Source organism: Onychomys torridus, chromosome 10 (assembly GCF_903995425.1).
Source record: "Onychomys torridus chromosome 10, mOncTor1.1, whole genome shotgun sequence".
Taxonomy (NCBI): Eukaryota; Metazoa; Chordata; class Mammalia; order Rodentia; family Cricetidae; genus Onychomys; species Onychomys torridus.
The window spans coordinates 75,478,566-75,491,426 of record NC_050452.1 but is presented as its reverse complement, the minus strand read 5'-3'; the positions used below and the strand labels follow the sequence as shown (position 1 = coordinate 75,491,426).

At 43.1% G+C, this 12,861-nt stretch overlaps 1 protein-coding gene across 5 annotated transcripts in view; it reads left to right on the top strand.

The window, feature by feature from the left end:
* The window catches only part of Ptpn13 (protein tyrosine phosphatase non-receptor type 13), a 176,488-nt gene that overhangs the window by 144,181 nt on the left and 19,446 nt on the right, over positions 1-12,861 (top strand). For all 5 annotated transcript variants that reach the window (XM_036200765.1, XM_036200763.1, XM_036200767.1 and 2 more), the window contains 5 exons: positions 2,950-3,020; positions 5,577-5,638; positions 9,145-9,238; positions 9,842-9,979; positions 10,649-10,740. In XM_036200765.1, the coding sequence (XP_036056658.1) occupies positions 2,950-3,020; positions 5,577-5,638; positions 9,145-9,238; positions 9,842-9,979; positions 10,649-10,740 (457 nt within the window). The remainder of the gene's footprint in view (positions 1-2,949; positions 3,021-5,576; positions 5,639-9,144; positions 9,239-9,841; positions 9,980-10,648; positions 10,741-12,861) is intronic.

Sequence of the window (12,861 nt, the reverse complement as noted above, 5' to 3'; positions counted from 1 at the left end):
ACTGTAAACAACCCAAGATTATCATCTCGGAAGTTTTTGAGGTCAGAAATAGAAATGGATCTCACTGGGATAAAGTCAAGGCGTCCACTGGATTATATTCCTTCTGCAGGTTATAAGAAGAATCCAGTCTCCTTGCCCTTACCACTCTCCTTGGCTCCTTGCCCCCTCCATGGCCAAAGGCAGCACCTCCAGACTGCCTACTTCTGTTGCCAGTCTCTTCCTCTGGCTTTGATTTTCCTGCCTCATCTTTGACTTGTTAGGGCTCCAGCAATGACAGCAGGGTCCTTATAATCCACGTTGAAGGTCCATTTCTTTTGCTCTGTGAAGTGGCATCTCACAGGTTCTCTAGCCTATGGCTTAATCATAAGAATACAGACATCTTTGGGAAGCATCATTCCTCCCACGGCGCCCATGAATCCAGGCTTTCTAGGTTGTAGACTAAGCCAAGCTATGTGAAGGGAAAATTGACAGTTGTGTCTATGAATAATACTTTCCAAATACAAGTGTAATAGTAAAACCATTGATAAACTTGCTTGTTCTTTGTAGATTATGTACTTTCCCCTTCTCCCTGACCTGACTCTCTGTGAGTCTAACCTTTAGATTGATACACTGTTGTTTTCCTTGGTGAAGGGGAATAAATGGGAAAGAGAAAACATTTTGTGGGAATTCACATCACTGTCTTTTTTTGTTTTGTTTTGGTTTGGTTTTTGGTTTTTTTGAGACAGGGTTTCTCTGTAGCTTTGGAGCCTGTCCTGGACTAACTCTGTAGACCAGGCTGGCCTTGAACTCACAGCGATTCGCCTGCCTCTACCTCCCGAGTGCTTGGATTACAGGCATGCGCCGCCACCACCGCCCGGCTTTTTTTTTTTTTTTTTTAAGATTTATTTATTTATTATGTATACAGCATGTTATGACTGCAGGCCAGAAGAGGGCACCAGATCTCATTACAGGTGGTTGTGAGCCACCATGTGGTTGGCTGGGAATTGAACTCAGGACCTCTGGAAGAGCAGCCAGTGCTCTGAACCTCTGAGCCATCTCTCTAGCCCTTCACATCACTGTCAAACTTAGGTATAGACTGGATGTTTTACCTCAGAATCAGGGAGCACTCTTCAGTCTGTCCTGGAGTGATATTCTGTTCCCTCTGTCTTAACTGCTATCTCAACAGACGTCGTAGTAATGTCCTCCATGTTCTTCAGCTCTGCACTGTCACCACCATAGTCCATGACAAATAGTAGAAGCAATAATAGATGGGTGGGTGGACATTTGTGGTGACAGTACATGTCAGGAGCTATAATGGGGGGGGGAGAGTTTACCCTAGTTAATTGCAAACTGGTGACCCTGGCTGCTGTTATTTCATGGATTCCAGCAGATGTGCCTTTAGAAATCAAAGGACTTTTATTGCTAATGGCACAGCAGGCAGCATGAGCGTGGTGTAGGTTCCACGTTTGTCCAGAGTTCCTAGAAAAGGTGTGCATGGGTCTGATGGAGACCACAGCAGAGGTTCTGTCACAGAGAGGATTATTACCAAAGCAACCTGAGGAACCCCTCACTTCATAGCAGCCTATGAAGAGAGTCTGGTTGGGTTGGTTTGCTTCGGTTTGTTGAAGGGGCTGCTCCTTGCAAACAGAACCTTGAGAAATAACCTATGTTAAAGGTATAAAGACCTTGCAATCTTAAGCAGCCCAGCAGGAGCATACCAGTGTGCTGAGAGTGTGTGGTATAGTGCATCTGCCATCACAGTGCCTCTTAGGTATCCTTGAGTGTTAGCAAGGTGGTATGCTAACCCTATCCCCAGTGTGCTTGCTCACTTTGTGACTGCTCTTGACCTTGAGTAGTACTATTCGTTGATTCTTAGAACAAGGTTTTTTGGGTTTTTGTTTTTTTTTCACCCTAATCTAAAAGAAAAGCATATTCATATCAAGGGGTCTATATATAAAAACTTGGTAAACTTACTTTGAACTGTCCACAGAGTTAAGTTGTGCAGTCAGTTCAATTACCATGTTCCCAAGTGGCATGAGCACTAGGATGAAGTGCTGAACTGAAACCTGAAGAAAGATTATGTAGAGGAGTTAATTCTCAGTGGAGACACAGTTCAGTCTCCAGCTCTGTCAATAACAACAGTACTAAGAACAGTGGTACTTGCTGAGCATGGTGGTCCGTACCTATAACCCCTGCACTTGGGAACCAGAAGTGAGAAGATCGGTGGTTCACATTCCCTTGCAGAACAAACTTGAGGCCAGCCTAAGTGAGAAGGAAATGGAGAACAGAAAAGAAAAAAGGCATCCTTCATTTTCTTTTCTTTTTTTAATTTTTGTGAGGAGAGGGTGGGGGAGGAGTGGGTATACATCTCACCTAGTGTGCTGGTTTGAAGGAAAACGGCCCCCAAAGGGAGTGGCACTGTTAGGAGGTATGGTCTTGTTAGAGGAAGTGTGTCACTGTGGAGGCGGGCTTTGAGGTCTCATGTATGCTCAAGCCATGCCCGGTGTGACAGGCCATTTCCTGTTGCCTGCAAGATGTAGAACTCTAAGCTACCTCTCTAGCACATGTCTGCTTCTGTGCCACCGTGTCCCACCATGGTGATAGTGGACTAAACCTCTGAAACTGTAAGCCACCCAATTAATTGTCTTCCTTTATAAGAGTTGTCATGGTCATGGTGTCTCTTCGTAGCACTAGAAACCCTGACTGAGACATATAGTGTAGATCTCACTTTTCACTCCATTGGAGAGGGGTTCTTGTTCACTATGGCATACATCAGGCTGGCTTGCAAGTTCCCAAGATCATTGGATTATCCTGCGTCTATCTTTCATCTCACCATGGGGGCACTGAGTTACAGACACACATGAAGAATTTCATTAGATCCTGTCCACACTTGGCAGCGTGCCTAGACTCAGTCCTAATGTGAAGCTTCTGAAACCTTTTGTGACTGTTCTTTCTTTTTGTGTCCTACAGAGATGGTTGTCCGGTGGTGCCTAGATCAACGAGACCTGCTATCTCGGCACCCAAGCTCACCAAAGCCAACGGTATGACAGACACATTTACTTTAACAGGGCTTATGGAGAGGTGACTTTCTTCTGGACAGCAAGTTGGATACTATCACTAAACTTTTTCTTAACTTTCTAGAATGTTTTACAGGATCTAAGTGAAAATACTCTATTAAGTGATAACAGCTCTGAAACTCAGTATATATTAGAAAAATAGCAGAGCAGAAGTATATATCCAGTGGACCTGAAGAGTCTGTGTGTCCTCAGAAAGTCCCCTAATGCTTATCTAAGCCTACATTTCCCATCAGTAAAATACTAGTAGTGTCAAATGCGGTTCTGACGAGATGTCTCCTGGGCACTGTGGGTTCGTCAGTGTGCAAACAAGTGTCTACCTCACGTGGTGGCATATGGCATAAGCAGTGGAAGAGCTGAGGTAGCCGTTGCCTGTAATGCTCATTTAGATGAAGCCTTCCTGCGAGTGCTTTAATCCTCATTGTAAACAGATCGTTCTAAAATTACTGTTGTATTGCTTCATAGCAGTGCCCAGTGAAAGAGCAACTGAGGCACCGAGAAGCTTGATGACTTTGCCCAAGCCCACTGTCGTAGTCAGGGTTTCTATTGCTGTGACCATAACCATGGCAATTCTTCTAAAGGAAAAACATTTCATTGTGGTGGCTCACTTACAGTTGAGAGGTTCAGTCCATTATCATCATGGTGGGACATGGCAGCATGCAGGCAGATGCGGTGCTGGAGCAGTAGCTGAGAGTCCTACATCACAAGAAGTGGTCTGAGACACTGGGTGGTATCTTGAGCATATAAGGACCTCAAAGCCCATCTCTGCAGTGACACACTTCTTCCAACAAGGCCACATCTCCTAACAGTACCACTCTCTTTGGGGGCCATTTTCTTTCAAACCACCACAGCCACGAAGTTAATGAAGAGTAAGTCTAAAGTTTAAACCCAGAAAATCTGATTCCCAGTGTGTTATAATCAGGACCTACAAATCTAGCTTTGATTGCTAATGCTGGGAGAGACATTGGACGCAGAGGGATGTGGGTGAACTGGAGCACTGTGAACTCTGTCCTTGGTGTGCAGAGTCTTTCACGGTCGGAGAGGGTAACACCCGACGCCAGCAGCAACTGCTGGAAACCATACCAGAGCAGTGTGTCTCTTGGAGCCAAAGGTTGGTTCCCTGCTCTCCATCAGTTCCTTTCAAGTAGACGAGCTCACAAAACACTGAGGAGAACATTGCCTGCCTGTCTGTCTGTCCAGGGCCCACACCTTGTGGAGAGCACCTCTGTCTGCTCTCTGGCTTGACTCCCTGGAACTAAGTTCTGTGGGACCAGGAAGGGAAAGAGTTAAAAAGGACAAGGGGAGGCTGCAAACACCTCCCTATGGTGTCTTAGGTGTGCCTGGAGGACTTCTAGATCTAGTAGCTTGTTTTTGATAGGCTCTTTCGATTATTTTTCCTGGCGTTCTAAAATGTATTATGTTTCTTTCATTCCTGGGGTGTCTGTAACACCAACTACAAACTTACAGAAATATGTTCATGAAATTTTGCTTCAGCCTTCATCCTCCCACCAGGATTACGTGCAGGTCATTCTCAGATAGAAGCCTGGGACTCGTGTACTGCAAAGAGGAAAAAAAAAATCAGTATTTTATCTAGAATGTACTTAAGTACTTTTCCATTTATCCACGTGTGGTGCCTGTGCTAAGGCACTTTGGGAAATGAACCAAGCAGGTGTCCTCTCCCGTACAGGGGTAGAGTGAGTTCAGTTCCACACCTGTCACATGGTAATGGTGCTCCCTTCCATACCTGCCTGAATCATTCAGTCCCACACAGCTTGTTTTGTGGGAGTTGGTGCAGGGTCTCCCTCTGTAGTCCAGGCTGGCTCCATATTCATAGCAATCCTCCTGCCTCTGCTTCCCAAGCACTGGAATTGGAGATATAAGTAATATACCTACAAAGGGAAATCAGCTTTTGTATATACTGTTTTCTCTTAGGGATTTGGTTACACTCCCCATGGTGTGGTGGTGCACACCTGTAATCCCAGCACTTGTGAGACGAGGCAGGAGGATAAAGCACTCAGGGGCATTCTGAATATATACCAAGTTGGAGGCCAGTCTGTGCCATGGGAGACCCTGTCTCAAAAAAGAATTTGGATGTGGTTTTTTGTTTGTTTTTAAGTTAAGCCATTCTATATTTTATTCAGCTTACTTGGCTTATGGCATTTGTATTCTGACCTTTTTCGTGTATAATTAAAAATAACATTCTTAGAAATACAGGGTTTCTTTTTTCATATGGATCAGAATTCTTTGAAGTTTTATGCATTTGTTTATTTGTGTAGTGTGTGCACACACACTGATGCCATCGTGCATGAATGGGGTCAAAGGACAGCCTGCAGGTGTTGGATCTCATCAGCCCAGGTGTTTCCAGTCTCGGTGACAAGCACTCACCCTCTTGATCCATCTCACTGGCCCTGTATCAGAATTTTTGGTTGAGTTGCATCTTCAGAGTTACGTATCTTGGATAATTTCCATGTCTCCCTTGTAACTTCAGTTGTCTCACAAACAACTCTATGCTGTTCTTTTCAGGCCATAGCAGTACGCAGCCATGTGGTCATCCTGTTCTCACCCCTGAGAAGTCGTTCTCCAAGGCAAGAAAAACTCCTTTCATGTCTTACTTACTTTTAATAACCAATGTGCTTATGTTTCATGCCAAATTGATTTTGTAATTAAATGTTAAGACACATTTGCTCACAGTAGGAGTCTATTGTGACTAACTAAGAAGCTTTGCTAAGTAAACTCAAAATGCAGAGCCTTCAAGCCTGCATGCACTCTTTGGTACGTTGGCTTTCATGGCTAATGGCTTGACTAGGTAATATTGTCATTAGAGTGTTTGGTTAATGTACACAGTCCCTTCACTTGACTCTTGGACTGTAGGAAGAGAAGTGTAATTAACAACGGAGTCGCCCTCTCAGATTAATGTTAGCCACCAGTAGCCTGGGAAGACTAAGCCTGTGGCCCTGGTAAGGAGCAACAGTATTAGCCAAAGAAATATACCTGCTTGTTTTGAAAGACTTAAGTGGTATTTTCCGGATAATAAAGTGAGATCTTAACCACTTAGGGTCAGCACCGAGAACTGTCATCTGGCAAAGCTTCAGATGCTGTGTGAGCCCCACTTCATGCTCTCTCTAAGTGTACTTGTGTAGCCTCAGCTTGGGTAATGTTTATTCTTTTGTTTTCTTCTGTCCATGTTACGTGATTTTTCTGAAGGCATCACAGCTGGATTTTTATTCTGTTGGACTGTTTTAAACTATGCTCACCCCATGAGTTGAGTCACACCCTTACTATCCAGATGTCTGCTTGAGTAGTATAAAAGGCATGTCTTCCCATTTAAAACACTTTTCTTTAGTTATCAAAAAAAAAAAAAAAAATTGCTGGACGTTGGTGGCACACGCCTTTAATCCCAGCACTCGGGAGGCAGAGGCAGGCGGATCTCTGAGTTTGAGGCCAGCCTAGTCTCCAAAGCGAGTTCCAGGGAAGGCGCAAAGCTACACAGAGAAACCCTGTCTCAAAAAACAAAAACAAAAACAAACAAACAAAAGTCATTTTAAAAAAGAAAAAAGCATACCCTGTCAACATAATTCTCAACATGAGCTGGGTTTTCAAGAAGAAATTTTGTATACTGAACAGAAGCCCATTCTGTACCTTTCTGACACCGCATCACGTCATGGTACACATTTTACGTAGTAAGTCCTGGAACACGCAGCAGTGGGAGCCATGTTAAGGCAGAAATTACTGTGGCACAGCAGTGGCATTTTGTGTGTGTGGTTTGCGCTGTGCTGTAGCAGAGTCACTTTCCTGGTGGTCCAGATCTTCAGCCTCACAAAGCTGAAGCAACTGAATTTTCGCAGCCTCCCAGTGTTACTCGTGCTGGAAAGTGTTTGCTTCCTTTTTAAGTGTCAGCGTGTTGACAGAAAGAAGTGTAGAGTTTCTGTTGAATTAACATCAAACCCTGGAAACACGGGGCCTTTATTATTGTGGGTGCCAATATTTCCGTCAGAATTCAGATCTTCAGGAAGTCTCCTTGACAACATTCTTGCTTGAACACTAATGTCCAGACCTTGCTTTCTCGTGGAAAATGGGATTTCACAGCCAGTGATGCTGTGGGTGCTACATGACCAGCTTAGGAGATGTAGTTCTATCATATCTAACAGCTTCATAGGAAGAGTTAGGGCTCCAGAGTGAGCCACAGTACACACTATGCTTTAGCCAATTTTACCAGTTTATCCAAATCTACCTTTTTTCCTGTCTTTTTTAATTTTAATTTTTTTCTTTAATTGAACAGAGATCATTTTCCATACAACATATTCTTACCATTGTTCCCCTCCCTCAACTCCTGAGATAAACGCCACCTTCTCTCTTACCAGAATCCAACCCTTTCTGTCTTTCACTGGAAAACAAACAGGCATCTTAAGAATAGTAATAAAATATGATAAAGCAAAAATAGACAAGCCAGAATAGGACAAAACAAACAGAAGAACGAGCCAAAGAAAAAGCATGAAATTGCCAGGTGATGGTGGCGCATGCCTTTAATCCCAGCACTCGGGAGGCAGAGCCAGGTAGATCTCTGTGAGTTCAAGGCCAGCCTGATTTACAGAAGGAGTTCCAGGACAGACACCAAAGCTACACCGAGAAACCCTGTTTTGAAAAACCAAAAAGAAAAAGAAAAAGCACAAAATTCACATAGACACAGAGACACATATTTGCATACACTAGAATCCTTTAAAAACACAACACTAGAAGCCATAATGTATACAAAAATGACCTGTGAGATAAAATAAAAAATACAATAAAAATTTTAAAAGCCCTGTAGTAAACCTTATGAGACAAAGAACCTCCAGAGATGCCATCGACTCGATTTTGTGTTGGCCATCTACTGCTGGACATTGAACCTACCCTTAAGAGTGCTTTGTATCCCCAGTGAGACTGTTGGAATGAACCAATTTTTTGTTTGTGAGTAGTTATCAATTGGACGTATAACTGGAGACCAGATAGGCCAGGGACTTAGGGAAAAACCAAATATCATTGTTCTGCTAAAGGAACATGATCCTAAAGTGACTCCTAACAACATTCTACAATACTCATAGATCAGTTTTTCAGCCATCATCAGAGAAGCTTCCTCCTGCAGTAGATGGAAACAAACACAGAGACCCACAGCTGGACAATGTGCAGAGAATGAGAGACCTTAGAACATTTAGCCCTAGGTGAAATCGACACACATCAACTCAGAGACTGTGGCAGCATGCACAGGGCCTGCCCTGGTCTGTACCAGACATGGTCCCAGCATGAGAGGAGAAGTGAGGACGTGCCCCCATCCCCAACCCAGAAACAGTGTCTCTTTTAACTGCTGGGGATTGAGCCCAGCTCTGCAAATGCTCTAGCACTGAACCACGTGGCGCTACATTGCCCTTCCACTCTGTGCTGTCATCTGTGAGCTGCACGGGAATGTTGCCTTCAGTTCAGTGATGTATAGTGTATAGTGATTCCATAGTTACAGTCCAGTGTTCTGGCCTTAAATTCACTGGAGAGCTGAACTACACTGCAGAGTCTTTACCCTAACAAATGTCAAGCCACCAAATTGGAGCGTGCGTTGTAACACATGATGAGTAATTAAAAAGTTGATTGACTTTTGTCCAAGAACAGTGTTGAATACATAGAATTCCAGCATTAAGAGCTGAAGGAACGTGAGTGTGAGGCCTCCAGGTGCTGCATCGCAAGACCCTATCGAAGAAGGAAGAACCAAAAATAATGGTATTCCTTCTTCTCAACTTTGAGGCCTTTGTAACCTATTAAACTTTTCTAGAATGTTCTCTAGAGGACAAACCTCATAAAATAAGCCTCAGATAAGAGCTTTGTGTATGTAGTCTAATAAATTTAAGAAATAGCACAATTTCCGATGTGTCCAATGATAGGAACCCCCATGCACTTTGCACACTTCACTCCACAGATATTTTCTAGTAACACAGATGCAAAGTGCGAAGACGCAATAAAAGTTTGTACTCAGCAGGAAGAGGGGAGGAACCGTGGTCAGTTCTTCTCCAATCCCAGAAGTTAACACAATAGTAATCTGGTGGTTTGCTGTGCTCTTGAACTTCAGGTTAATGGGGAAGAAGCTGCTGAAGCTGTGCACCCTAGAGGAAAATGCTCATCTTCTCAGATGAGGGACTTAACGGACCGGACCGAAACCAAAGGTAGTTTTCAAATATAAGCCATCCAGTTACTACAAATGATCGAAAAGTTCAGTAGTCCCTCCTGTCACGACATGCTAACACAGCTTTAAAAGGGAAGACTGTTGGGAGAAATGAAATATAAGAGACTATAAAACTGACATTGTTGGTTGCGTCATGTGCAGATGTCTGGTATTCGCTCTCGGCTCTAAAATGACTTGGGCGGTTGAAAATACAGTTAACTGTGACTGATGTCTCCTGCACGCTGTGAAGCAGCCTTCCTAGACTGCCAAACGCCTTATAAATTTTATAGTGAGGATACTTTATCAGGCCTGCTGTATCCTTAACCTTGAGAAGATAACATCTTTTTTTCATTAATGATTTGACATTAATGTTATGAAACATGAGCATCAGATTGTTAATTTTTCATGAAAAGGTATATATTTCCAATATCAGACTTTGTGTTTTGTCTCTAAGCTGCATTTGTGTGGTTGCTTGTCACAGCAGCCAGCATACATGTAGAGGAAAAGGACTAGGTCGCCATGTCTATCCTTCCAAGGAGATACTGGCATTTAGGACTGGGACTGTCCCTTTCTCAGTACTTTTAAAATAAACTCGTTTTTCAAGAATCTGATTCCCAGGATGATGACATCTATGATGATCCTCAAGAAGCTGAAGTTATCCAGTCCTTGCTGGATGTTGTGGATGAAGAAGCCCAGAATCTCTTAAACCAGACTAATGCCACCAGAGGGGCCTATTTTCCAGGTCAGTGAACCAGATGAGTAAATCAGTGTGCCCAGGAATTTAAGCACATGTGTGGGGGAAAGTTGTTGAGTAAAACTGAATGATATTAGCAATACCTTCAGCAATTTCTAGACAGTGTTTTCAGAAATAAAATTTATTGTCTTTTCCTTGTTGGTTTGTGGGAGAGTTACCTCATTAATGAGACTTAGAATGCATTATTGGAGGTGTACATGTAGTTGTGGGTAGAGTGCTTGCCTAGCGCTTGCATGAAGCCGTAGGTTCAGTGCCCAGCACCATATATACCATGCATGGTGATACACACCTATAGTCCCAGCACTTGGGATATGGAAGCAGCGAGATTAGAAGTTTCCTGTCAACTTCAGCTGCATAGCAAGTTCAAGGCCAGCCTGGACTGCATGAGACTCTGTCTAAAAAGGAGTCACAGCTTTTATTTATAAATATATTTGTCTAAACATCTTCTGCAGTTGACAATAAGCCAGCATTAAAGCGTGGCCATTCCACAGGTAAATTTAACTAATATTCTCTACTATGTGTCCTACCACTTAGTCTTTGCTTTCCCAGTCAGAGCACTCGTGTGGTCTATTTACCACCTCTTTTTATGGGTGAATGGAAACTTTCTGCTGCCTCAGTCTGTTCTTAGTTCTCTTGGTCTGTGTTCTTCTCTCCCAGGTACGCAGAGGACAGATGGAGAGACACCAGAAGGAGGAGGAGGAGCAGACACAGACTGTGATGTTTCTCCGTTAGCAGAGGATGTCCCTGAGGTGAGGACTGTACCTGCAGGAGTAGCCTGGGGTACTGTACTTCACCAGAGTTCTGTCTTCACCCCCAAGGGAAAGCAACGGCAGTGGTGGGGGGTGGAGGAAGGCAGTGTTACTTTATTACATCACAGTGTCATCTGCAATCAGCAAACTCTGAATCATTTCTCAGTTGAAAGGAGAGAGAACGAAGGAATAAGGAAAGGCGAGAAGCAGAGAGTCAGAACTGTGCTGACTTAGACTCTTACGGTTGTCAGCCCCCATCTATATACTTACACGCCACTCAGACACATAGGTTATTTCACTGTTTACTCACAGATATGTGTGGATACCAAGGAGCTGTGGCTTCTGTTTATTTCTTAGTACATAAAAATTCTATAAACATTTACTATCTCAACATACACTATTCTCTAGAGGGTTTATCTGAGATGTTCTTTTATACTATTATCATAATAGTAGTTATACCATAGGCTCTTTGAACGGTTTCAGGACTCTTGTAAGTCATAACAGTGGAATTATATTTTCACTACAACATTTTAAAACTGACATCTACTAGGGATGTTCAAAGTCTCTTTTAGCTAAGAATAAATAAAAAGTTTCACCTGTCATTTAAAAATTGTCACCTAAAATTATTTTCTCTTAAAAAAGAAAAAAAAAGCATGTTATTTTTATCCTTCATTATAATGACCTATAATAACAAATGTTTATGTCAGAAGACTTTATTATATTGATTTTAGGATATATTTTCATTGCAAAATTACTTTAAATATAACCATTTATTGATGTGAAGTTCCTGTTTAATCTTGTCATACTCATCTTTTCCACTGCTGTGAAAAAAACATCATGACCAAGACAACTTCCGGAAGGATGTATTTGGGCTTCTGGTCCCAGGGGCCTAAGAGTCGGTCATGGAGGGATCATGTCAACGGGCAGCAGGCGTAGTAACTGGAGCAGCAAGCTTGAGGGCTCCTATCTCAGACCTCAAACAGAAAGCAGAACAAACTAAAAATGGCAGTCTTTAAACTCTAAAAGTTGCCTCCAGTGACATCCATCCTCCAGCAAGGCCACACCTCCTAAGTCTTCCCACATAGAACCACCAGCTGGTGACCAAGTATCTAAATGTCCAAGATTGTGGGGGACATTTCATTCAGACTACCACAGATAGTTATTAATAAAACTTGTGTTCTTATCTACCCTACCATCATGCTGTGACAGCAACCCTTCTTTCCAAGAGTGGGCAGGTCCAAGGTCAACAGAGCTGATAACTTGATAGCACGGGAAAGGCCCATGTCATTTTTGTTTGTTTGGTTTCTCTGTGCAGCTTTGCATCTTACCTGGAACTCACTGTGTAGCCCAGGCTGGCCTTGAACTCACAGAGATCCTCCTGGCTCTGCCTCCTGAGTGCTGGGATTAAAGGCGTGTGTCACCACTGCCTAGCCCCATGTCATTTTTTAATATACATCTTACCATATTGTCAGAAATCTTATTTTCATTTAACAATTGTTCCTTCCCTCTTTCCATATGAGTACATACAAATTTGCCTCGTTCTTTCTAATATGCTGTTGTATGGATACACCATGATAGATTAAACCAGCCATCTACTTGGGAGTTTTTTGGGGTTTTGTTTTGTTTTATAAAACAACAATGTAGCAAAGATTCCCATGGCTGCACTATAAAATAGCTCTCACAAGACAGAATTCATTTTAAAAAGCCCAGGTGGCTCATCTGTGTGACCACGTGGCAGGTCCCACCATTTTCCTTGTGTCCTCTCTACCCAAGCGTTTCACAGGAGCAGGCGCTTGAGTTGGAACCTGTCTGTGTCTCTGGAGTGCCTACACAACAGGGTTATTCTCTCTTCGTTCCGAAGGCCAGTGCACCAACACCACTGGGTTCTGACTCCGTCTCTCTGGCTTGTGAACAAACTACAGTGTTACCTGTGTCCCTTCCTCTGTATGGACTCCCCACCTGGTGTCTGTTCTTCCTCTTGTAAAATACCAGTTTTAGTGACCTGGAGGCCCACACCTGTGACCTTACCATACCTTTGACCCTACCACGCCTGTGACTTAAACATGATTGTGATCTTGCTTACTGTGATTATCACTTGAAGGCACCATCTGCAAATACAAC